This window comes from Elephas maximus, chromosome 7, assembly GCF_024166365.1.
Source record: "Elephas maximus indicus isolate mEleMax1 chromosome 7, mEleMax1 primary haplotype, whole genome shotgun sequence".
Taxonomy (NCBI): Eukaryota; Metazoa; Chordata; class Mammalia; order Proboscidea; family Elephantidae; genus Elephas; species Elephas maximus.
The window spans coordinates 27628832-27655802 of NC_064825.1; the positions used below are offsets into that span (position 1 = coordinate 27628832).

Consider the following 26971-nt stretch of genomic DNA (forward strand, 5'->3'; position numbering starts at 1 on the left):
ATGGCTCAGAGCACTCAGCAGAACTTATCTCAGGCCCAGGGAAATCGATAGCCACTAATGCCAGCTTGGGGGCAGGGAACGTGGTAAAACATACGCAAGTAATTAGCTTTTGCTGAGAGTGCCATTCTTCTCTGGTTCTGGAGGTGTGAGTAGGCTGTGCGGCTGGCTCCTTCTCCCTGAGGAAACCGTGGCTGAACACTACCACCAGTCCACCACTGTTGCTTCCAGGAATGGTGCCTGAGGTTTACAGGCGATTCAAGTCTGGCAACTGCTCTCCGGTTCTGAACCATCTATCCTTGTCCCTGCCGCTCAGTCCATTTTCTAACTCTGCCTTTGATGTTCAGGGCTCCTCACTCGTCATAAATATAATTGTTTTTCCAGGTCTTTTTTGTAAGAGGGTTCACCGGAAGTGTCTGACTACTCCGCCATCTTGGCCCCTCCTCCTCTTCCAGATTCTTACCTAAGATTTAGTCAAACTCTGTTCTACGTCAAACTCAGCTTTTTGTCAAAATTAATTTTCCTTTTTAAATTCAACTATCCAATCTTTTGTTCTCAGAGATAATTAATAGCAGTTTAGTTGTCTTGCTAGAGCCCTGGTGGTGCAGTGGTTAAGAATTTGGCTGCTAACCAAAAAGATAGGCAGTTCAAATTCACCAGCCACTATTTGGAAATGCTATGGATCAGTTCTACTTTCCTGTAGGGTCACTATGAGTCGGAATCAACTCAACAGCAATGGGTTTGTCTTCCTAGCATCAATATAGGCTCCTAAATCTAGTGCGCTTTAAAATAAAATACAAAAGGCTTGGTCTAGCTTCCTTCACATAATTGGGCACTAACATTATTTGTTTAGAGTTTCCTTTCTTCCTTTACCCAAACCAATGCCGTCGAGTCACTTCCGACTCATAGCGACCCTATAGGATAGAGTAGATCTGCCCCATAGAGTTTCCAAGGAGTTCCTGGCTTTCTTCCTTTAGTCAAGTCAAATGCTGACTAACACTATGGCAAGTACTTTCCTATACTTCTTGTCATGGATCTCCATAAAGTAGATATTATCCAAACAGAAGTTGAGGAGTTATAAGAAAAAATCCTTTGAGTTTTCCAGCTTTGGAGACTGGGTAGCTTGTGTCTGAAACAGAACTATTTAAGACATGCAAATCTTGGTCCTTATAATTGGGTTTATCCTTGGGAGCAATTCACAAAAGAGGGATCATGGGGTAAGAGAGATCTCAAAGCATAAGCCAGAAGGGAGGAGGGCATACTGAGAGCTGCAGGGTGTCATAACAGTCTGGGAAGCTTAGAACCAAAATATCAAGATGCCAAATTTGGAGATGAAGAGGGAGCAAAACACAAAATTGATGATATAAATGGTGGTAGTGGTAGCAGGTATGTTGGGAGAGGGGGCAGGGAAATGGAGGAGAGAGTACAAAGAGCCAGGATAAGATGCATGGACATATATGGGGATGGCCCAGAGCAAGTTTCACAGCCAGGGGTTTCTCACCCCAAAGTCCTTTACCATATGGGCTTACGTGCTGGTTCTTAAAAGGACAGATCTTCATCAGACAAAAAGCTATGACCTTATAATTTCTGCTCTAAACTGTGACACTTTTGAAAGTGAAAGGGGCACTAATAATAAATATGATAGGATAAGAGGCATAAATAGTAATTGTTCTGGGCAAACTAGGAGGTAGGGTCAGCCCACCCATCACTGATGGAAGGAAAGGGAAGGGAAAAAGGGAAGGGAAGGGAAAAAGGGACAGGAAAAAGGGATGGGGAAAAAGGGAAGAAGGGAAGGGAAGAGAAAGGAAACTATTTCATGCAACATGGAATAGTCCAAGAAAATGAGTTTCCAAAGGACTGATGAGTAATCATATTAGATCTTAACTTTTTAAAACTATTTGAATAAAATTAATCCTAAAATGTATCACGTTCTTATTTGCCTCAGTTAATAAGCTGTACTAAATATAATTTTTTATTATTTTATTTTTGTTGTTGAGCATACACACAGCAGAACATACACCAATCTAACAATTTTTACATGTACAATTTCAGTGATATAGTAAATATAATTTAACTTTCCCATGGTGGTCCACAGACCATAAACATAACTAGGCCAGAATGGAGAGAGATTCCAGGATAAAATCCTAGCGCCCACTTTCTTAGACATGTCTCTGATGCCAGCCTGCTCTTTAGTGGATTGTCTCTCCTAAAACAGTAAAGTGAAAGATAGATTATGACCTTTTGGGTCATGGTTTCATGGCTACCCTTGTTCAAAATTAATTATTGAAACATATGTTAATGTTTACTCAAGCACTTTTCTTGTTGGCCAAAAAATGTTATTTACTATCATCATTAGTGTTTGTTGACTGAGCAGCATTAACAATGCCTGGTTTTACTGCATAATTGACATGGTGTCTCATATTCACTCCAATCTGTTCTCTCGTTTGCAATAAGCATAATGCTGGTGCATGAAAGAAGAAAAACCTCACTATTCCAAGAAAGTGTGTTTACATATATCTATAAGGCCTTATCCTAAAGCGTTCCTCATAATCATCAAAGGAAGACAATTACAGAAATAAAATGCAAATCATACCAATGTTAAGCTTTTACCAGAAAAAAATTTAAAAGCACATACAAATTAAAATATTTTTTGTGTTAAAAAGAGTGAATGATTTGTTAAAATGCCCACACTATAGATCAACTTTTTCTTGAAAATTTTTTTTGTAATAGCTTTTCACATTCCAAAAACATCTTGTTCCACAAACTGAATGAGGTAAGACAAGACAGGTAGTCTCTGACTTACGACGTATTTGAGTTATGATGAACTGTGCTTACGACTGTCCTTTGTTTTTGGACATCTTATTGTTAGTATATGTACTATGTACAATGTTGCAGCATGTAATTTGCTAATGTTATCATTCTCAAATGCTCCCTTGAAGATGTTCTATTTCATGATTTATTGTTCAAAACGCTGCCATATATGTGTGGCTACCTACTACTAACTACACTGACTGGGATCACAACAGAAGGTCCTGGGCAGATGGAGAGAAAATTGTAGAACAAAAAATCAAATTCACAAAAAAGTTCAGGCTTGCTGGTCTGATAGAGGCTGGAGGAACCCCTGTGACTATGGCTCTAAGACACCCTTCTGACCTGGAAATAAAGCCATTCCCAGAGACCACCTCCCAGCCCAACAATAGACAAGCACATCAGATAAACAATAGCACTCAACAGGAATGTACTCCTTAGAACAATCAATTACAAGTTGATAAGGCAGGAAGGGATAGATAGATAGAATGAAAGAAAATAGGGAAACCAGGGCAAAAATGAGGAGAGTGCTAAAACAATGTGGGGAATGAAACCAAGGTCATGAAACACTTTCTGTACAAACTATCAAGTGGGAAACTAATTTGCTCTGTAAACTTTTACCTAAAACACAATAAAAAAAATTATCATTAAAGGACTAAAATACAAAATCTGCATACATTTGTGAAATAAATCATGAGGTTTCTGGGGTGGGGGGGGCAGGCGGGATACTGCCGTATCGATTCAGTTTTCTAAACTAAATCAGGGGCTTCAGTTGCTTGAAAGCATGGAGCCAAACGCTGATAGCTTTGCTAAAGCCTATAGGCAGATTTGGGAAGCAGTGATATGTTACTGCAAAATATCTGAAGGAAAGGACCACACAGACAACACTCACTCATTTTCTCACTAGAAACACCACCCCTATTCCCAGGAATAGGCCTGGTGATCCAGAATTTTCCACCTGTGGAGTTATTACCACAGCTGACAAAATGCCAACGACGTCAAACTCTTCTTCATTGTCAGAGTAAATTTTTATGATTTGTGTATTTTTTTATGTATTAAAATATATCTGTAAATATATGTAATGTTTCTAGCCCCCAGAGACAAATAAAGATTGAATTTATAAAGATGCTGATAATAAAAGGGAATAGTAATGAAAACAACAACAGAAAAATGGGATATTTGACTTATGTCAGAATCATCTTACAACAGTCATCGGAACGGAACTCCATAAGTCAGGGACTACCTGTACTGAAATATTAGCAAGCACAAACCCTTTTTCCCCAGGATGATAATTACAATCATTTAGAAAGATAAATGGTTTTTTAGGTCAGAAAGATAAACAGTTCTGCTGTCCTCATAAACATATATCTAGAATTCTGTTTCATACTAACACACATAAACATGGTACAATTAATAATAAATACATTAGCTTGGGTTCTGTAAACTACCAATTAACATGTGGCCCCTTTGAAATCGCTAAGACAATTAAAACTCCCTCTTGCCAAAAGGTCTAGGTGATGAGAGACTGCAGTGTTAGTATACGTGAGGATAATCATTTTACCCTTTTTCTGTTTAAACCTGGAACCATTTGTTTCACTGGATCCTAACAAACAGTGAAGAATCAGGCAAGCATTGCCAAAATCAGCTTTTTCAAGATCAGAAAAATTTTAAGGAAATATACTGTTTTCTAGATTCAGAAATTTCTAGTGAATGTTCTAATGACAGTTTGTCCTGATAACTTCCAATCTGTAGTTATCTGTAGCCTGAGCTGCTGAGCTTCTGATTTCTATGTCCAACTACATATTCAACATTGACATTCCCATAGGATGTCTAATAGACATCTCAAATTTCACATGCCCAAAGCAGAGCACTTGACTCCCTGCACCACACACTTGCCCTCCACCCAGTACACTCCATCTCTTTACTTGGCACCATTGCTCCCAGTTGCTCAAGATAAGAACCCTATACGGTCCTAGATTAACCTTCCCTCAAACCCTAATACGACAGTAAGTCCTGTTGGCACTACCTCTAGTAATATATTCTAAATTCTGACCACTTCTCATTATAACCCAGTGATAAAACTATGGTCTTAGTCGTCCTTATCTGTTGTCTGCTTCCATTTTTACCCCGTGTGGCAAGCTGCCTATCCAATATCCATTGCTCTGTTCTTCCATATTAACAGAACTCTGATTTTATTCAGAGAGATGTGCCCAGCTGAAAAAAACAACTACTTTTCCAAGCTGCCTTCGGCACTTGGCATGGCCATGTAACATAGTCTGACCAATGAAATCAAGTGCAAGTTGCTGTCAAGCTATTTAAACAAGGGCCAGAGCAGATGCTGTTGGTGCCCTACACAACCCTTGCACTTACCATTTCAGGCACACTGGCCTGATTTGCAGTGGTTAGAGCCTTCATTTCTCTGCTTGAGTGCCTTCTTTTGCCACTGGAGTCCTCTGTTCTTATCTGAAATTTTTTCCCCTATAGGTAAGGTGTTGTTTCTCTCTTGATGCTTTCACAATTTTTTTGTCTTTAGTTTTCAGATGTTTGATTATAATGTACCTTCACATGGATTTCTTTGAGTTTATCCTGTAGTACAGTTTGCTCAACTTCTTGAATCTATAGGTTTATGCCATTTTTGAAATTTGTGAAAAAGTTGTGCCATTATTTCTTGAAATACACTTTCAGCCCCATCCTCTTTCTTTTCTCCTAGGGCTCCAATGATACGAATGTTAGATTTTTTTTTTAGGATGCTACGAGTCAGAATTGACTCGATGTCAACGGGTTTTTTGGTGTATCCTCATCTCAGCGTTGTTGTCTGCTGATTGTCTTTTTTTATTCAGGTTGATGTCTTCCTGGTTCTTGGTATGGTAAGCGATTTTCAGTTGAAACTTGGACATTTTAAGTATCGTGTTACGAGACCCTGGATCTTATTTAAATCTTGTTTTTTTAGCAGGCCTTTTTTGACAATGCTCTGGTAGGGGAATTTACTGCTAGTTGGTGGTGGAAGTGCAGGTTCTCAACTCAGACTCTGTTATACCTGGTGGGGAGGGGCTCCGCATAACTGCTGGGTAGAAGTAAGAAAGAGTTCAGGCTCCTCACTAGTCCTTCGCTAATACCACCCTGGCTGGTAGGGGAAAAGGTGCCTTGTTACGGCCTCTTATGTAGCCTCCAGTGACACCAGTAAGAAGTGGGTGGCCTCATTACTTTTCAGCAGTGGTGAAAGTCCTGATTTTCCACTAGGCCTCCTCTGATGCTACCCCAGAAAGGTGCCTTACTTATTACAATGGGGTGAATGTAGAAGTCCAGGCTCCCAACATGGTCTCCACTGACACCACAGATGAAAGAGAGCCTTGTTAATACCCTAGGGGGATGAAAGTCCTAGTTCCCCACTGGGCTTTCTCTGATGCTCCTGGAAGGGGTGTTAGGAGCACCAGTGGGTCAAAGGATCTGGATACAACCTGGAAAGCAAGAATAGAAGTCTAGACTTTCCACTTGGCCTTTACTGGTGGGGGTGGAGGTAGGGCTACATTTTTTTTAATGTGATGTTTTGCTAGAATAGAGCAGTTATTGACTACAAGTGTTCTTTCTCACTAGGCTTCCCCTTTCCTGTTCTTTTTACTAGAGAGACAAGGCTTTTCTTGGGGATTTTTTTTTTTTTTTTAACCTGTATCTGTTGGTGTTTCTGGGTTGCCAGCTTCTCTAGTACCTGGTCTGGGCAATATGAAACAAGGAGGAAACTCACCAACTTGTCTTTCCTTGGGTCTTGAATTCCCTAGAAAGCCCGCCACCTTCCCTCCTTCCCTCTCTTGCCTCTCTCCCTCCCTTTCAGCCTCATTTCCTTCCCTCCTTTCAAAATCATTCATTGAATTCCTATAATCACTCCACAGTGTACTAAGATTTTAAAATTTACCTTCGAGTTTGACACCCCAGGATTTTACTCCAGGTCTATTTCACTTTGTTTCTTTTCACAGAAACAAGAAACTGGAAGAACTTGTAAAATTTTATTACTCTGTGTGCGATAAAGTATGGTGGAGGGAGGCTAAAGGAGGTATAGTCAGGGCCATCCAGGAGGTAAGAGATTCAATCAAATTAAAAAGGATTTTCAATGTGCCCAAAGAATACAGCACCACAATTTACTCAACTACCAATATACTGACGTATCAGAATATTTAGAAGTTTTTACAAACTATATTTAACTCATCTAGAAACTAGCAAGTAAAATTGTGATTCCAAATTAATATCTCTCAGCAGGAAATGACCCTTTAAGGGTAAGAAAGATGGACACACAGAAGAGCACTGTTTTAAAGGACCTTTTCTGAATTCAGATGTGAAAAGTTATGCTTTAATATTCATCTGCTTTTGTTCTTTGAAAATACGTCTTGTGGCAGATAAGAAGGATTTGGTGGATCATGAAGCAATACTGAGATTTTTTTAGAAAGCATTTGATGAGATTCTATGAGCAAGATCAATGGCTAAGGTGTAAGTCACAAAATAAAAGGTAGACCAAAAGATTCAGTAGAGAAAAATGAGACTTTTGGTTGAAGATGAATGAATACAACAGTTTGCTCCCTTCTCAGATCCTACTAAAATAAGCAAAGTGATTTTTTTTTATATTAACTTTTATTGAGCTTCAAGTGAATGTTTACAAATCAAGTCAGACTGTCACATATAAGTTTATATACACCTTACTCCGTACTCCCACTAGCTCTCCCCCTAATGAGTCAGCCCTTCCAGTCTCTCCTTTCATGACAATTTTGCCAGCTTCCAACTCTCTCTATCCTCCCATCCCCCCTCCAGACAGGAGATGCCAACACAGTCTCAAGTGACCAAAGTGATGGTTTTTAAAGTATAAACCTACAAGGACAAAAATAATGGGAGCTGGAACCTAAGCTGGCAGCGGATAAGCCAAGAAGCAACCTGACAAAGTATTTCTGGAAGTAGGGGGTAAACATAAGCCTAGAAAGAGAAGAGTTGGCTAAGAAGCATCTGGACACCTAGACCTCTCACTGACAGAAGACTAAAGGCATATTTTCTAGAGAAGGTACACCAGAAAAACTATGGACTGGGGAATATTGGGCACAGTAGAGGGCAGGAGCACTATAGTGGAAATCAGGGGAGTAAATGAAGGTTGCATAGTGCATGTCTAAATCTCCAGTCTCTTCCTTCTCCTCAGCTCCCAGAATGATGGTAGTCCAATTTATACCCTGTCTAGGCAGAATACTAGAAGTGTTTTCTCTGAATTCTTATCACTCTGAGACAGAAAACTGAAAGATACTGACATGGGGTTCTACAAGAAAATAGCCTAGCCTGATTACCATACAGTGAAGCCTATGATCTACAAGCACCACACACGTGTTCTAGAGCTTTCCATCAGCTTTCTAATATGTCACTCTCAAACAGAAGCAAGCAGTCAAGGATCACAGTCATTTGAGGAGAGCAGCTCACAAAACAGACAAGGTAGGTCAAATACAAACAGAAAAACATCTTTTGAAATAAACTCTGCAGAAAGAAAAAAACTTCACAAATGCATGATTAATATCTTTATTAACTACATTCATAAAACAAGAACCAAAAGATCAAACCTGTTGCCGTTGAGTTGTTTCTGACTCATACCAACCCTACGGGATAGAGTAGAACTGCCCCAAAGGGTTTCTAAGGAGTGAATGGTGGATTCGAACTGCCGACCTTTTAGTTAGCAGCTGAGCTCTTAACCACTGCACCACCAGGGCTCAAAAACAAGAACAAATACTATAAAAAGAATATAAGGAGAACAGAAAGGAATTTTAGAAATTGCAATAGCTGAAATTAAAAATGCAACAGAAAAACTGGAAGAAAAACTGAGTCAATCTCCCAAAATGCAGAGCTAAAAGCTAAAAAAGATGAAAAATATCAAAGATAAGAAAGTTAGAGGACCATTCCAGAAAGCCCAACATCCTAACGACTGGAATCCCTGAAAGATAAAACTGAGAATATGGAAGAGAGAAAATCATCACAGAAATAATTCAAGAAATTTCTTACGTTCGAAGACATGAGTTTCCAGATTAACAGGGTTCACTGAGGGGGACCAGAATATCCACACAAAGTATGACTAAAAAAAAAAAGAGAGATTATTCCATGCCTCTAAGTGCAATCTTTTGTATTGAAGAGTGGTTGGGATAAAAACCTCAAGAATAAGGTGGCAGAAAAGTTAGAAAGAACAGCCAGGAAATGATTGACAAAGTGTCTGATTAAAGTGTTATGTGAGGAGGGGGGCCGAGATGGCTGACTAGGCAGACACTACCTCGGATCACTCTTGCAACAAAGACTTGGAAAAACAAGTGAATTGATCACATACATGACAATCTACGAACCCTGACCATCAAACACAGATCTAAACAGTTGACCTGAGTGACAGGTGAGCGAAAAGCTGCATCCTGAACCAGCGACTGCTTCTGGAACCCACAACCCACCCCACAGCCTTGAGCCCCGGCGGTTCCCTGGTGCCGAGTGGCGGGGCTGATTGTGGCTTGCTGAGGTAGGGCAGGCACGGGACACAGCCCTAACCCCTAGCCCCCTGGGGTAACCTCCGTAGAGACTCAGCCAGCGCAAGCAGGCTGCACACTGAAGGGGCTAACGAGAGAACGAACAACCACGGGGAAGCAGCGACTGTTTTCAGAGCCTGGAGCCAGCGTCCCAGTCAGAAAACCTTGGTGCCGGGCTTTGGACTGAGCACAGGGGAGCTAAGCACGGCATCCTGAGATGGCGCAAATGCGGGACGCAGCCCTAGCCCCCAGAAATGGCCTCGCAGGGATGCGGCTGACAGGAGGAGAAGTCACCGGGAGGCAGCAACTGGTTTTGGAGCCAGGAGTGAGGCGTACCAGCCGGGTAACCTTGGCGCTGGGCTTTGGACTGGGAGCGGAGGAACTAATCACGGCTTCTGAGACAGCACAAGCACAGGACACAGGCCTGACCCTCGGGGGCAATCTTTACCCAGCCAGCGCACACAGTTGACGCGCCCCTTGGGAATCTCAGATAAAACAGTCATCCCAAGCAAGATAAGTAACTTTGGCTATATTCCAGGGTGCTATCTGATCCCTCCCCTCCCCTTCCCAGGTGGCTTCATTAAGCTTGGAATTACCTGGGCCAGGGAGTGAAGTGCTCTATGGTTTTTTTTCTTTGTTTGTTTGTTTTGTCTTTTCCTAATCTGTTCTCCTGGCTTGAGAGAAGCAACTACAAAAAACCCAGGGAACAAGAATCCTTCTCTGACTTCCCAAAATTGTACTAAAAATACAGAACAAGCTCCAGCCAAGCATCTGAGATCCACAGTCTTGGGCTTTCATCCCTACAGGGAACAAGGTGGCTATTATAATGCAAAGGCAATTCTCATAGGGATCTGACTGTAATTGTTTTAGCGGATTACTGGAAAGACAAGTTTCCCAGGTCTGATATCTCTACCTATTAAACAGAGCCCTCACTGACCCACAACAGGGACCTGAGGGCTGAAGCTCCACCCAAACCACCTAACCTCCTTTCATAGGGGTCTGAGAATAGTGATATCTACCAATCTGTAGAGGTACATGCATTGGGTGCCTAAGGTACAGCTGCAGAGCCTACCCACCAAAGTGCATCAGGAATAGAGACACACCTACCTCACTGGCACTTGGGGGAAGCCTGTCAGTATCCTGCCCCCTCCCCGGAATGTGACCCCTGCTGCTACTAGAATCTGGTGCACACAACTATCACCACTACTCCTCTAAGCAAATAGGTGACAGTCTACCCCACACACCTGGTGACCCAAAATCAGATTCTACTCAAGAATAGTGAATGGACTCTTAGGCTTATATTTCTGGTAACAGCCCAAACCAGCTGGTAATAGGACATAAGTGATTCAAAGCCTACAACAATCAAGACAGTGCAATCTAGTAGCCCATCTACATACATTGAAAGAAAACAAAACAAGATAAGACTCAGTGAGCAAATATAAGATAAACCATTACAATATCTTATAGATGGCTCAGAGACAACAGTCGATATCAAACCACACAAAGAAGCAGACCATGATTGCTCTACAACTCCCAAATTAAAGAATCAAAATCTTTCCCAAATGAAGATACAATCCTGGAATTGCCAGATGCAGAATATAAAAAAACTAATTTACAGAATGCTTCAAGACATCAGGGATGACCTCAGAAATGAAATAAGGCAATCTACAGAAAAAGCCAAGGAACACACTGATAAAGCAGTTGAAGAAATCGAAAAGATTATTCAAGAACATAGTGGAAAAATTAATAAGCTACAAGAATCCATAGAGAGACAGCATTCAAAAATCCAAAAGATTAACACTAAAATTACAGAATTAGACAACTGAATAGGAAGTCAGAGGAGCAGAATCAAGGAATTGGAATGCAGAGTGGGGCAGTTGGAGGATCAAACATTTGACACCAATATAGCTGAAGAAAAATCAGATAAAAGAATTTAAAAAAATGAAGAAACCCTAAGAATCACATGGGACTCTATCAAGAAGAATAACTTGCATGTGATTGGTGTTCCAGAACAAGGAGGGATAACAGAAAATACAGAGAGAATAGTTGAAGATCTGTTGGCAGAAAACTTCCCTGACACCATGAAAGACAAAAGGGTAGCTATCCAAGATGCTCATCGAACCCCATATAAGACTGATCCAAAAAGAAAATCACGAAGACATATTATCATCAAACTTGCCAAAACCAAAGATAAAGAGAAAATTTTAAAAGCAGCCAGGGATAAAAGAAAGGTCTCCTACAAAGGAGAATCAATAAGAATAAGTTCAGACTACTCAGCAGAAACCTTGCAGTCAAGAAGGCAATGGGATGACACATATACAGCACTGAAGGAGAAAAACTGCTAGCCAAGGATTGTTTAGCCAGCAAAACTCTCTCTCAAATATGAAGGTGAAATTAAAACATTTACAGATAAACACAGCTTAGCGAATTTGCAAAAACCAAACAAAACAAAAAAAAAAACAAGAAATACTAAAGGAAATTGTTTGGTCAGAAAATCAATAACATCAGATAACAACAAATACAAGGTCACAGAACAGAACATCCCAATACCAACTCAAATAAGGAAACCACAAAAACAAATTAAGATTAATTTTAAAAAGAAAAAAATGCTCAAAACAGGGAATCATTGAAGTTATTATGTAAAAGATCATAATAATCAAAAAGAGGGACTAAATACAGGAGGCATAGAACTGCCATATGGAGAGGAAAACAAGGCGATATAGGATGATACAAGTTAGGTTTTTACTTAGAAAAATAGGGGCAAATATTAAGGTAACCACAAAGAGGTCTAACAATTCCGTAACTCAAAATAAAAACCAAGAAAAACATAACGACTCAGCAAACATAAATTAGAGTACTATGAAAATGAGGAACACACAATTTACAAAGAAAAACGTCTCAGCACAAAAAAGTAAGTGGAAAAATGAAATTGTCAACAACACACACAAAAAGGCATCAAAATGACAGCACTAAACACATTCTTATCTATAATTACACTGAATGTAAATGGACTAAATGCACCAATAAAGAGACAGTGAGTCTCAGACTGGAAAAGAAACACGATCCGTCTATATGCTGCCTACAAAAGACACACCTTAGACTTAGAGACACAAACAGACTAAAACTCAAAGGATGGAAAAAAATATATCAAGCAAACAACAATAAAAAAAGAGCAGGAATAGCAATATTCATTTCTGACAGAATAGACTTCAAAGTTAAATCCACCACAAAGGATAAAGAATAACACTACATAATGATTAAAGGGACAATAGACCAGGAAGATATAACCATACTAAATACTTATGCACCCAATGACAGGGCTGCAAGATACATAAAACAAACTTTAACAGAAATGAAAAGTGAGATAGACACCTCCACAATTATAGTAGGAGACTTCAACACACCACTTTTGGAGAAGGACAGGACTTCCAGTAAGAAGCTCAATAGAGACACAGAAGATCTAATTGCTACAATCAACCGTCTTGACCTCATAGACCTATACAGAACACTCCACCCAACAGCTGCAAAATATACTTTTTTTTCTAGTGCACATGGAACATTCTCTAGAATAGATCACATATTAGGTCATAAAACAAACCTTTGCAGAATCCAAAACATCAAAATATTACAAAGCATCTTCTCAGACCACAAGGCAATAAAACTAGAAATCAATAACAGAAAAATCAGGGAAAAGAAATCAAATACTTGGAAACTGAACAATACCCTGCTCAAAAAAGACTGGGTTATAGAAGACATTAAGGAAGGAATAAAGAAATTCATAGAATGCAACGAGAATGAAAACACTTCCTATCAAAACCTCTGGGACACAGCAAAAGCAGTGCTCAGAGGTCAATTTCTATCGATAAGTGCACACACACAAAAAGAAGAAAGAGCCAAAATCAGAGAACTGTCCCTACAATTTGAACAAATAGAAAGCGAGCAACAAAAGAATCCATCAGGCACCAGAAGAAAACAAGTGATAAGAATTAGAGCTGAACTAAATAGAGAACAGAAAAACATTTGAAAGAATTAACACAGTCAAAAGCTGGTTCTTGAAAAAATTAACAAACTTGATAAACCATTGGCCAGACTGACAAAAGAAATATAGGAAAGGAAACAAATAACCCGAATAAGAGAGGAGATGGGCTGTATCACAACAGACCCAACTGAAATTAAAAGAATCATATCAGATTATTACGAAAAATTGTATTCTAACAAATTTGCAAACTTAGAGGAAATGGATGAATTCCTAGAAAAACACTACCTACCTAAACTAACACAATCAGAAGTAGAACAACTAAATAGACCCATAACAAAAAAAGAGATTGATAAGGTAATCAAAAAAAATTCCCAACAAAAAAAAAAACCCTGGCCCGGACAGCTTCACTGCAGAGTTCTACCAAACTTTCAGAGAAGAGTTAACACCACTACTACTAAAGGTATTTCAAAGCATAGAAAATGATGGAATACTACCTAACTCATTCTATGAAGCCACCATATCCCTGATACCAAAACCAGGTAAAGACGGCACAAAAAAAGAAAATTACAGGCCTATATCCCTCATGAACATAGATGCAAAAATCCTCAACAAAATTCTAGCCAATAGAATTCAACAACATATCAAAAAAATAATCCACCACGACCAAGTGGGATTTACACCAGGTATGCAAGGTGGTTTAATATTAGAAAAACCATTAATGTAATCCACCATATAAATAAAACAAAAGACAAAAACCACATGATCTTATCAGTTGATGCAGAAAAGGCATTTGACCAAGTCCAACACCCATTCATGATAAAAACTCTCAGCAAAATAGGAATTGAAGGAAAATTCCTCAACAAATAAAGGGCAAAAGCCAACAGCCAACATCACTCTAAATGGAGTGAGCCTGAAAGCATTTCCCTTGAGAACGGGAATCAGACAAGGATGCCCTTTATCACCGCTCTTGTTCAACATTGTGCAAGAGGTCCTAGCCAGAGCAATTAGGCTAGACAAAGAAATAAAGGGCATCCGGATTGGCAAGGAAGAAGTAAAATTATCTCTATTTGCAGATGACATGATCTTATACACAAAAAACCCTACAGAATCCTCCAGAAAACTACTGAAACTAATAGAAGAGTTCAGCAGAGTCTCAGGTTATAAGATAAACATACAAAAATCACTTGGATTCCTCTACATCAACAAAAAGAACATTGAAGAGGAAATCACCAAATTAATACCATTCACAGTAGCCTTCAAGAAGATAAAATACTTAGGAATAAATCTTACCAAAGATGTAAAAGACCTATACAAAGAAAACTACAAAGTACTAATGCAAGAAACTAAAAGGGACCTACATAAGTGGAAAAACATACCTTGCTCACGATAGGAAGACTTAACATAGTGAAAATGTCTATTCTACCAAAATCCATCTATATATACAATGTATTTCCGATCCAAATTCCAATGACATTTTTTAAAGTGATGGAGAAACAAATCACCAACTTCTTATGGAAGGGAAAGAAGCCCCAGATAAGTAAAGCATTACTAAAAAAGAAGAAGAAAGAGGGAGGCCTCACTCTACCTGATTTTAGAACATATTATACAGCCACAGTTGTCAAAGCAGCCTGGTATTGGTACAACAACAGGCACGTAGACCAATGGAACAGAATTGAGAACCCAGATATAAATCCATCCACATATGAGCAGCTGATATTTGACAAAGGCTCAGTGTCAGTTAATTGGGGAGAAGGTAGTCTTTTTAACAAATGGTGCTGGCATAACTGGATATCCATTTGCAAAAAAATGAAACAGTACCCATACCTCACATCATGCACAAACGCTAACTCCAAGTAGATCAAAGACTTAAACATAAAGGCTAAAACGATAAAGATCATGGAAGAAAAAATAGGGACAACGTTGGGAGCCCTAATACAAGGCATAAACAGAATACAAAACATTACTGAAAATGATGAAGAGAAACCAGGTAAGTGGGAGCTCCTAAAAATCAAACACCTATGCTCATCTAAAGACTTCACCGAAAGAGTAAAAAGACCACCTACAGATTGGGAAAGAATTTTCAGCTATGACATCTCCGACCAGCGCCTGATCTCTAAAATCTATATGATTCTGTTAAAACTCAACCACAAAAAGATAAACAACCCAATCAAAAAGTGGGCAAAGGATATGAACACGCACTTCACTAAAGAAGATATTCAGGTGGCTAACAGACACATGAGAAAATGCTCTCGATCAGCAGCCATTAGAGAAATGCAAATGAAAACTACGATGAGATTCCATCTCACTCCAACAAGGCTGGCATTAATCCAAAAAACACAAAATAATAAATGTTGGAGAGGCTGCGGAGAGATTGGAACTCTTATACACTGCTGGTGGGAATGTAAAATGGTACAACCACTTTGGAAATCTATCTGGCATTTTCTTAAAAAGTTAGAAATAGAACTACCATACAACCCAGAAATCCCACTTAAGAGCCTTTACATGAACAGATACATGCACACCCATGTTTATTGCAGCACTGTTTACAATAGCAAAAAGCTGGAAGCAACCAAGGTGTCCAGCAATAGATGAATGGTTAAATAAATTATGGTACATTCACACAATGGAATACTATGCATTGATAAAGAACAGTGACGAATCTGTGAAACATTTCATAATACGGAGGAAACTGGAAGGCATTATGCTGAGTGAAATTAGTCAGATGCAAAAGGACAAATACTGTATAAGACCACTATTATAAGTTCTTGAGAAATAGTATAAACTGAGAAGAACACATTCTTTTGTGGTTATGAGACAGGGGAGGGAGGGAGGGTGGGAGAGGGTTATTTACTGATTAGTTAGTAGATAAGAACTACTTTAGGTGAAGGGAAGGACAATACTCAATACAGGGAAGGTCAGCTCAACTGGACTGGACCAAAAGCAAAGAAGTTTCCAGGATAAACTGAATGCTTCGAAGGTCAGTGGACCAAGGGCGGGGATTTGGGGACTATGGCTTAAGGGGACTTCTAAGTCAATTGGCATAATAAACTCTATTATGATAACATTCTGCATCCCACTTAGAAGTGTGGCGTCTGGGGTCTTAAATGCTAACAAGCGGCCACCTAAGATGCATCAATTGGCCTCAACCCATCTGGATCAAAGGAGAATGAAGAACACCAAGGTCACACGATAACTATGAGCCCAAGACAGAAAGGGCCACATGAACTAGAGACTTACATCATCCTGAGACCAGAAGAACTAGATGGTGCCCGGCCACAACTGATGGCTGCCCTGACAGGGAACACAACAGAGAACTCCTGAGGGAGCAGGAGAATAGTGGGATGCAGACCCCAAATTCTCATAAAAAGACCAGACTTAATGGTCTGACTGAGACTAGAAGAATCCCGGCAGTCATGGTCCCCAAACCTTCTGTTTGCCCAGGACAGGAACCATTCCCGAAGACTACTCATCAGACATGGAAGGGACTGGACAATGGGCTGGAGAGAGATGCTGATGAAGAGTGAGCTAATTGTACCAGGTGGACAGTTGAGACTGTATTGGCATCTCCTGTCTGGAGGGGAGATGGGAGGGTAGAGAGGGTTAGAAACTGGCAAAAGGGTCACGGAAGGAGAGACTGGAAGAAGGGAGCAGGCTGACTCATTATGGAGAGAGTAAATGGGAGTATGTAGTAAGGTGTATGTAAGCTTACATGTGACAGACTGACTTGATTTGTAAACTTTCACTTAAAGCACAATAAAAATTATTAAAAAAAAATCTCAGAAGCTCCCAGAAAGAAAAAAACATAAACAAAAAGTTCACCTACAAAAGGATCATTAATCAGATGGCATCAGACTACTCAACAGCAACAATGGAAGCTAGAAAATAATGGAGTGATATCCTTAAAATTCTGACGAAAAATTATTTTATTACCTAAAATTCAACACTCAACTAAACCATCAATTGAATATACGGGCAAATGGACTTAAACTGTCATTTTAAGATATACAAAACCTCAAAAAAAAATTACACCCTATGAACGCTTTCTCATATTGCGAGTAGAAGTGTTTCACCTATACAAGGGAATAAGCCAAGAAACAGGAAGACATGTGGGCCAATAAACAGTGGGTATAACACACCAGAAAGGGGCAAAAGAAATTCCTTGGATATAAAGAAAGATAAGGCAAGAGCTGTGCAGTAGGCTTAGAGAGTAATGAGGATGAACTTAGCTGGTGAGATGTATGCAGGGTTGCTTCGACAAGACTGACTTCAATAGAATACTGCATGTGTTAGAGCAAATTAAAAGGAGAGTTATACAACTGGGCAGCAAAGCACGGTTTGGGGTTGTGCAACTAAAGGATGATAAGTACACAGAAGGATAAGCACATGAAAAATACCAGACAGTTATTAACTCCAGGAAAAACAAAATGTTGTGCAGGAAAAGAAATCACAGATTATTATATGGCTCAGAGGTGAACAGTATTTATAGTCATAACAAGCAAAATGGAATATTGATCCAACCAAAATTATGATTGGATAGAGGATGGAGGAATGGGAAGTGTGTGTGTGTGTGTGTGTGTGTGTAGGGGAGTGGGGACAGATGGGGCATGAAAAAGGGCTACATTTTCACTTTCATTATGGAAGTCAATAGGTAATGCCTAAGACTGATAAATCAAGAAGTAGTGGTATAAGCATGTTATTTAGAGATACGAGGTAAATCACAAAAGAATCAGTGAAAACAATTGAAAGTGGTTTCCATTACAGGAGTAGAAAATTGGAGAGGGAACAAGAAATTGCTGGGGTTTTTTGCTAACAATATTGAAGAGCCAGATGACTTTTCAAGCTATGTGTATAGGTAACTAAGTCAAGAAAGATCTGGATAAAAGTTATTTTCCAGTGAGAAAAATATTTTAAAGCAGTAATTCATACTATATGCCTCCACTTATGCAAGGATAATGACATTTTTAAAAACAACATCTCAGAACTCATACATTTGGAGAATCTATGCAGTTTTTTCGTTGACCTTAGAATTGCTTAGTGCATCTGTGGAACTCCTATTTGAAACTGACTTTCAGAGACAAATTCATTAAACGTTAACTTTAATAACCTTGAGTATATCAGACTGCATAACACATTGGCAGCTCCTCAGGGAGGTGATGTTGCATTGTGATTGTTGTATAGATTTCTCTAGAAAATCTAACAGATTTCTCTGTTAGAGTAGCAGAGGCTGGGAGAAAGGTTGGGCCATGGAGTAGCTGCTGGGGTTGTGGAGAGGCACAAATTGAAGGATGTAGGGAAATACATCTGAGCCATACCCACACAATGACTGATTGTATGGGCATTAATATGGAAGCAAGATATAACTTCAAACGTTTCTAATTCATGTTTAATGAGTCAAAGGTATACTGCATTGATAAAATAAAAGTTATCTACTATGTAAAAGTAGCAATGAAATAAATGTACAAAAAAGAAATTCTTGGAAATGAAAACATGATTCCCAAAGCTAAAGGATCTCAACAGCAGCAATAAATAATGAAATGTGATCACTGTGGAAATAAAAATTAGAAAACTCAAGAAATTCCTCCACAGTGTAGGATTAAAAAGGTAATGATGAAAATTATGAGAGAAAATACAAGACATAGGAGTTCTAGGTGATAAGAATAAAGCAAGACAGTAGAGAATTATGAAAGAAAGAAATGGAAGAAAATCTCACTTATCTGAAAAGATTTGAATCTTAAGCATAAAAGTGCTCACCAAGTGCTGTGCAGGATTACTGAAAAAGGATCCATACCTAATAAAGTTACCCTGGTAGGTTTATAAACTCCAAGGGGAAAAAAAAGAAAATCCTAACAGCTAAAAGCCTGCAGATGTTAAAAAAATAATAATTAAAAAAAAAAGAGCCTGGTATAGACACTGGCTGGCACTTGGACTTCTAATTTTTAAGACTCAATGCTTCAAAACAATGGAAGTAGAATTACAGAGTTCCTGTATGAGTATGAAAATTAAGGCATTTTGGGCAAACACTTAAGAAGCTAAGAAGTATGCTACCTATGTTCATTTTTATGAAAAGAATACTGAAGGAAGTACTTAAGTCAAATTAGAAATGAATCAGACTTTTTTTTAATCAAGAAAGGGGAGATTTTGTATCAAATAACAATGACAATGTAATCAGTAAAACTTACAGGTCTTAAAAAGGAGTCTTAAAAAGGGAATAATACAAAATTAATAACAATCAGGAACTAGCAATCCAGAATATTTCAATAGAACCTTGGAGATGGGATAAGACAGTGGGAGGCCAAAACATTATTAAAGATGAAGTCCTATTAGAGTCAACGGAGGTCAAAGTTACAGTTAAAATTCAAAATAAGAGAAGAAAAATACATATTAACAATGTTTGTAAAAAAAGTAAATTAACAACTTATAAAATAGGATCTAGAACTTCCATAAGAAAGAGAGGGTAAAGAAAACTAGACTAACAAAAGTTAGGAAAGTAAAAAGGGTCAAACAGTAATGTATTAATGACCATAAAATACTCTTTTTAATGGCAAAGACTTTCCAATTGAAATTACATATTTTTAATTTAGCTCTACGCCATTTGCAAGAGACACAGCTAATACGATAAAAAAAAAAAAAGGTTGAAAACAGCTTGAACAAAGATATTATAGACTAAAGTAAACAAAAAGAAAGCAGGGATGACAATAGTAATATCAGACGAAGTAAAATTCAAACAGAAACATGAAGTTATACTTGTGAGATATTTTATAATGCTAAATCATATAATATACTAAGAAGGTATAATATCCAAAAACACACTGAGAAGCAGAACACTGAAATATGTCAAACAAAAAGAGTTTGAAATCCAAGAGTGGGAGAAAAGCACAATCGCAGAAAAGATCTTTCTTAAAACTTGACAAATCAGACAAAAAATAACAGCGGATTTGAATAATATAAACATAGTAATAATAGCAACAATTAAAAAGCTCAATTATCTAACTTTTTAAACCTTTTTACTCAACCAGGAGAGAATATACATTTGTTTTCAAATGCCCAAAGGACTTTTAGAAAAGTTGATTATGTAATAGATGACAAGAATAATCTTAATGAAACTCTGTACCCATTGCCGTCGAGTTGACTCCGACTCATAGCGACCCTATAGGACAGAGTAGAACCGCTCCACAGAGTTTCCAAAGAGCGCCTGGTGGATTCAAACTGCTGACCTTTTGGTTAGCAGCCATAGCACTTAACCACTACGCCACCAGGGTTTCCTAATGAAACTGAAAGAGTACAAATCATATAGTCTATATTCTATGACCATGGTGGTAGGTGGATTAGAATGTAATAATAAAAATACAATTAAAATCTCCTATAAATTATATCTTCTTAAATATCTCTTGGGTCAAAGAGAAAATAAAATTTTAAATAAGAGATTGTTAAGAAAATGGCAGGTGCAAATCTGTGCTCAGGAGAGACTTTAGCTTTAAATGCATTTATTTAAAGAAATCATGAAAATAACTGAACCAAAAACATTCGACTCAAAAACCAGAACAAGATAAATAAAATAAACGATGAAAGGGCAAATGAATAAATAGTAGAAATTCATGAATGGGAAAACAAAAGCAAAGTAAAACAAAATCTAGATGGCTCTGTAAAGAGATCAATAAAATACATCATTTATTCATTCCATAATTATTTGTTCTGGGCACACACTCTAAAAACAAATAAAAAGGACAAACACACATAAACATGACTGTTTCGATTAGGAGTTTAGGCTCATTATTATGGCACAAATACAAACACCTGTAATCGAGAGAAATCATGGATAAATTAAAAGCAAATCCTGTTACCACAGTGATGTAGAGAATAATGATTCACTCACTTTGTCCTGTGTAAAAAGCTTCCATCTTAACCCTGTGCCTTTCTGTCCGCACTGTCTGGTACTCTCTTTGCTCAGACAGCCACATAGCTCAATCCCTCACTTCTTTGGAGTCTCTGCTCAAATGACACCTTACCAGAAAATCCTTGTTTGACCACCTCATTCACACTCTTTTTCTTTCATCCTTTTCCTGCTTTATTTTTCTTCATATCATTATATGATACATATTTATATGTTTGTTATTTGTCTCTTTCACTGACACATAGGCCCATCGAGGGAGCGTTTTTGCCTGTTTTGTTCACTGCTATCTTTGGGTTGTTTTTATCTTTCCAATGCCTAGACCAGTGAGTGGAATTCCGACTCATAGCAACCCTATAGGACAGGGTAGAACTGCCCCGTAGGGTTTCCAAGGAGCACCTGGTGGATTTGAACTGCCAACCTTCTGATTAGCAGCCAAATGCTTAACCACTGGCACCACCAGGGCTCTGAGAGGAATACATATATATACATATATATATATGTATGGAACATAATAGACCCTAAATAAATATTTGATGAATGAAGGTTCTTTTTCATTCTGTGTGTGTAGGTGACATGGTTTGATAAGCTACATAACAAATCCCTTATGAATGACGTTTCATGGTATTCACTATCTAGTTTTTACATATTTCCCAATGGCATGTGCGACAGAGTCAAAGCCAACCTGGGCTCCTGGTGCTCTGGAGACCATGGTAGACAATGTCTGGTCCCATGTCTGCTGAGGTGAGAGGAATGGTTCCACATGGAAACCTCCAGTCATTTTTTATAACTTGTTCGTAGTTAAGTTGTACCCAAACAAGCTCTAAGGTTGCCTACTAAATTCTAAGTTCTTTATGGACAGGGTCTGTTTCTTAACGATCTTTGTATGAACCACACAGCTGGGTCAGTGTTGCTGTTTGATACATACTCAGTACACAATTTTTTTTTTTTTCCAAAATAATGAGTAAAGTAAAGGGAAACAGCAACCTCCGTGACCTTGGAGGCTTTTTTGCAGAAATAAAGCGATATCTGTATCCAGCCTTAGATTTGAGACCTTCAATCTGCATCTTAGCCTTTGGTGCTACTGTTACGCTAAGGATCCAACATCTGCTCAATCCAGAATCCTGACCTGGCTACAGATACTCAGCAGACTGTTCCCTGCATCTCATCACAATCCATTTCCAGTGAAAGAAGGAATGCAGGGACTGAAGCCAGGCAAACCTGAACTCAAATCCTACCTCCTGTACTAATCAGCTGTGTATTCTCGGGTAAATTCCTGCTTTCTTTCTTTCTACCTTTCTGAGCCTCAATGTGGCAGAGGCTTTGCTAGTTTTCCATCAACATGCACTCTTCTTTATTTATTTTAGAACTTCTAAGCTTTAGCTGTGTCCTATAGGGTCGCTATGAGTTGGAATCGACTCGACGGCACTGGGTTCTGGGTTTAAGTTTTAGCTGGCCATATGGCTGCCCAGTTAGACCACAATCCCTAGCCTTCCCTGCAAGCGAGTTATGACTCTGTAACTCAGTTCTGGCTAAAGAAAAGTGAGCAGAAATGATGTGTACCACTTTCGGGTCATACTAAAAGGAACGTTCTTACTCTATCATGTAAGACAGACATAAACTTCCATCTTAAGGCACTGTATTTTAGTATCTCTTCGTTACAATATCCAAAAACAAAAACAGAACCCAAACCCATTGCCACTGAGTCAATTCCAACTCGTAGCGACCCTATAGGGCAGAACAGAACTGCCCCATAGGGCTTCTAAGGCTGTAATCTTTACAGAAGTGGACTGTCACATCTTTCTCAGAGTGGCTTGTGGGTTTGAACTGCCGACCTTTCGTTTGGTAGCCAATCGCTTAACCACTGTGCCACCACTGTTCCTCTATAACTAATATACTCAGTTTTTTTAGTTGTAAAATGAGAATTCCTAGTAGGGCTGTTGTAAAGAGGAATATGCAGTAGGAGTAAAAAATTGATGCTATTATTATCCAGACTTGGGCAGTTTTCCTTTAGCCAGACGTTAAAGCAGGTCTGAGTAGAAAAGCTAAAAGTTAAAGCAGGTCTGAACAGAAGAGCTAAAAGTGAGACACCTCAAGTGGCTGACTAGAGCGAAGTCAGCCACGGTCAAGATCAGTCACTACAGTAACATCCCCACTCACCTCCACCCCTGGCTCTGGGATCAGCCAGTGGCCAGTTGGCTAATGAAACAATATGAAGAGGAAACTTCGTGGTGCTGGTGGCAGGGAAGTAGGGACAGATATTTACGAAAAGGAATTTGGTTAAATTTCTATGATAGGGGATGCTATACAAATTCTACTCCTTAGCTCTCTATGAAATTTTTGGTTTAATATCCATCCTTGTTTTGTGGAGTTGGATCTATTTTGGGGTTGTGTTGAAGTGCTGAGTTGAGTCTTAAGTGCAAGAGTAGAGGGAAGTGTGGGACACCTGGTGCAGCAAGACGGGAGCAAAATGGCCAGGAGGTGCTGCACTGTAAGAACCGAAGAGTGCACGAGGCCAGCAGTGTCAGTGCCCTGGGCGTAGGCACCCATCACCCAAGACACCAGACAAAGTCGCTAAAAGTTGGAAAGCTGTGATTTTCAAGCGCAGATCCACAGATCACACTATAGATTCTTAATTATAATCACTTGAAATTTCCCCCCACCCTCACCAAAAGTAATTTCCACATCCTTCTATTAATGCTGGAAACCCTGGTGGCATAGTGGTTAAGTCCTACTGCTGCTAACCAAAAGGTCTGCAGTTCGAATCCGCCAGGTGCTCCTTGGAAACTCTATGGGGCAGTTCTACCCTGTCCTATAGGGTCGCTATGAGTCGGAATCTACTCAACGGCCGTAGGATAGTAGGTAGGCTATTAAAGCTAAATTTTAAAACTCATGTATCACCAGGGAGTTTTTGGCATTGTTAAGTGTCAGCTTATTAAACAGAAGTTTCTTAGCACTTACCCCATTGTATTTTGGGCCTGGTTCTCCATGTTGAGAAGCTGCTGAATCTGGTTTATGGTTCTTGATTTTTAATCTGTTAGGAGAAAAAATTATCTAGAGTCCTAAAACGCTTACATTAATTAACCCACAAAATATGAACATTTTGCTATCAGCAAACCATTTGAGGTTAGTTTTTCTGAGCGGAGTAGCTCACGATTCTACAAAATGTTGAAATTTGGGCTTTTTTTGGCAGGGTGTCCCATGCAGCTATGATATTGATTAATAATAACTTGAAATATGTGGTACTGACTGAAATGAGCGCTCATTCACTATTTATTGAACAATAGCTCAGCACCAGGTACTATGCTCAGTACATGAGGATGAGTAAAATAGAATCATTACTCAAGAGGAGCTCCAGTTGGATATTCACAAACTTTTCTTTCATGTGGATCCCCTAAATGGTTTACCTTTGAGCAAATTCTTTCTTTAGTCCTTTCTGAGTTTTGCTAGAATGAATATACTACGAAATTTAGGACAAAAAAGGTTAAGAATTGCCTAAAAATATAAATCTTACCATTCCTCAATGGTTCCATGGGCACTGGCACATCCTCTTGACAAAATAGAGATATCAGTACTTGCCTAAAGCAAAAGATTTTTCCCAGCAACAAAGTTTTAGTGAAAAATAATCTACGAGGATAAATGGACAAAGTATTGAAAAAGGACTTCAACTCCTCCGCATCACTGAATAAAAGTCAGTCAAACAGCAGTCGAAGTAGTAGGATGAGGAAGAAGGCTTCGGGCTCATTCCACTATCAAATCAAAGGAAATTAAGAGAAGTCCTGGAATTGTGTGTGGAGGGGTGGGGCAAGGGGTAGGGGCAGTGAATGGAAAGCTTGACCAGGATGAAGGGATGAATGATTTTGTAGGCTCTCAAATCCCTCAGTTTAATGTCAGGGAAACTGAGGCACAGACATACTAAGTGACTTGTCCATGGCCACACAACCAGAACCTAGGCCTTCTAACTCAGGGAGAATCTCTGCTCTGGATTCTGCAAAGGCGGCTCTTATATCCCTCGGTCCTACCACCCGCTGCGCTGCCCAGCCTTGACCCCGACCCCCGCCCCAACCCGCGCACAGCTCAGGCCCAGTCTCCCCGGAGCAGCCGGCCTGTTGGGGTCCCCCCCCCGGCAAGGGTCACCCGCGCCTGACCCGGGGGACGAGGGTCAGATCGCGAAGCGAGACCGGGGAGGCCTGGGGCCGGGTTACCTGCGCTGCGCGGCGCCCGCCGGAGAGGTCTGAGGCTCCGGGAGCAGGAACGCCTGGGCCTCCCTCCCGCCCCGCCTCGAGGGCCTCGCCACCCGCCGCCGCGCTCCCGCCGTCCGGGCTCGCCCGCCGCGCGGCCGCCTAGGCCGTTGCGGCCTCTCCCGCCCGGCTTACCGCGGTCCGCCGCTTGGCTCCTGGTTGCCATGGGGACGCGGCCCGAACTCGCGGCCGTCGGGGTGGGGGTGGGGGTGAGGGTGGCAGGGAGTGCCCGGCGGAGGCGCGGGCGGATCGGCGGGAGGCGGTGGCCGCGGGGCGTCTCGGGCCGCGCGAAACTTCAGCCCAGGCGAGTGCGACCTCGCTGCCCCGCTGCTGTGTGGCTAGTGTCAGCTCGCTAGACGCAGAGCTCCCTGAGAGCACCTTCTGAGTCATTTTTTCTTTGTGGCTTCCAGTGCCTAAAGCAGGGACCGGCAATAAACAAGGGCTCAGAAAGAATGAAATAACTAAGGAACAAAGAGTAAACAGCTGGGGGTTCCGCACTCAAGTTCCTTAAATTTCCCTGACCGTTCTCTCACCTGTCCCAAACTGAAACGTGATCAAGGACAGAGTGAACAGAGCTGGCTTTTTCTCTTTTCACCAAAATGTCTTTCAGCCCGGAAGGGCTGGATTTCCTTAACTGTGTTGCTTAGTCCACAGTACTCTGGTCGCGGTAACTGCAGCATTTGTACCTGTCTTTTTTTTTTCCCACTGGGTCCTTAGAACAACTCTGCGTGTTGGCGAAGCAAATAGTATTGTCTCCCATTCAAGGAGAAGGAAGTAACTGCTAAGTGGGGGGACCTGGGGTGGAACCCAGGATGACTGATTCCAGATTCTTTCCTTTTCCACCAAATTCCAAGAGTGATGATACAAGTGCTGTCTCACTGTCTTGATTTCACATTTCACAGCGGAAATGACAGGAAATAATGTCATAGCCTGTAGCTATAACATTATCTCTCAAAGCTAACTTTGAGAGATTTTTTTAAAATAATTTATTTTTTGTTGTTGAAAATATAAACAGCATTTAACAATTTCTACAGGTACAATTCGATGACATTGATTACATTCTTCAGGTTGTTGTCACCCTCCTTTTCCAAATTGTCCCTCCCCCATTAACATAAACTCACTGCCCCCTAAGCTTCCTATCTAACCTTTACTGTTGTTTTTGTCAATTCGATCCATTTAGATAGTTCTTTAAAAGAGCACAATACTCAAGGCAGACATTCTTTACTAATTAAGCTAAACTGTTGTTTGGCTTAAAGAAGACTTAAGCGCTTGGATTTTCTGTTTGAAAAATATTCTTGTATCTATTTGAGGAACAGACTTCCTTTCTAATACATCTAGCTGATTAACTTCTAGTCCTTAAAATCTTTTATTTGCACTCTACTTTCATAACATTAACATTAATTTGCTATTTAATATGGTTATCAATTTAATATCCTCCCACATTCCTCCATCCAGGTTCCATTTCAATTTCATAAAACCATTTGCTGCTTCTTAACAAATTGAGTCTCATAGATGAACTGTATAAAGTAACTCAGGT

The 26971-nt window shown here is 39.8% G+C and overlaps 1 protein-coding gene across 10 annotated transcripts in view; it reads right to left on the reverse strand.

The window, feature by feature from the left end:
- Nucleotides 1-26157, reverse strand: part of DEUP1 (deuterosome assembly protein 1) — a 108281-nt gene extending 82124 nt beyond the window's left edge. For 2 of the 10 annotated variants that reach the window (XM_049889523.1, XM_049889521.1), the window contains exons 1-2: nt 24708-25366; nt 24155-24227 (exon numbers count right to left, since the gene is read on the reverse strand). In XM_049889523.1, coding sequence (XP_049745480.1) covers nt 24155-24183 — 29 coding nt within the window. In that variant the 5' untranslated portion in view covers nt 24184-24227; nt 24708-25366. Of the gene's footprint in view, nt 1-24154; nt 24228-24707; nt 25369-25398; nt 25536-25569; nt 25848-25967 lie in introns of those variants that run through there. The other 8 variants (XM_049889520.1, XM_049889524.1, XM_049889517.1 and 5 more) reach the window with 7 other exon arrangements.
- Between the last annotated feature and the right edge of the window lie 814 nt (nt 26158-26971).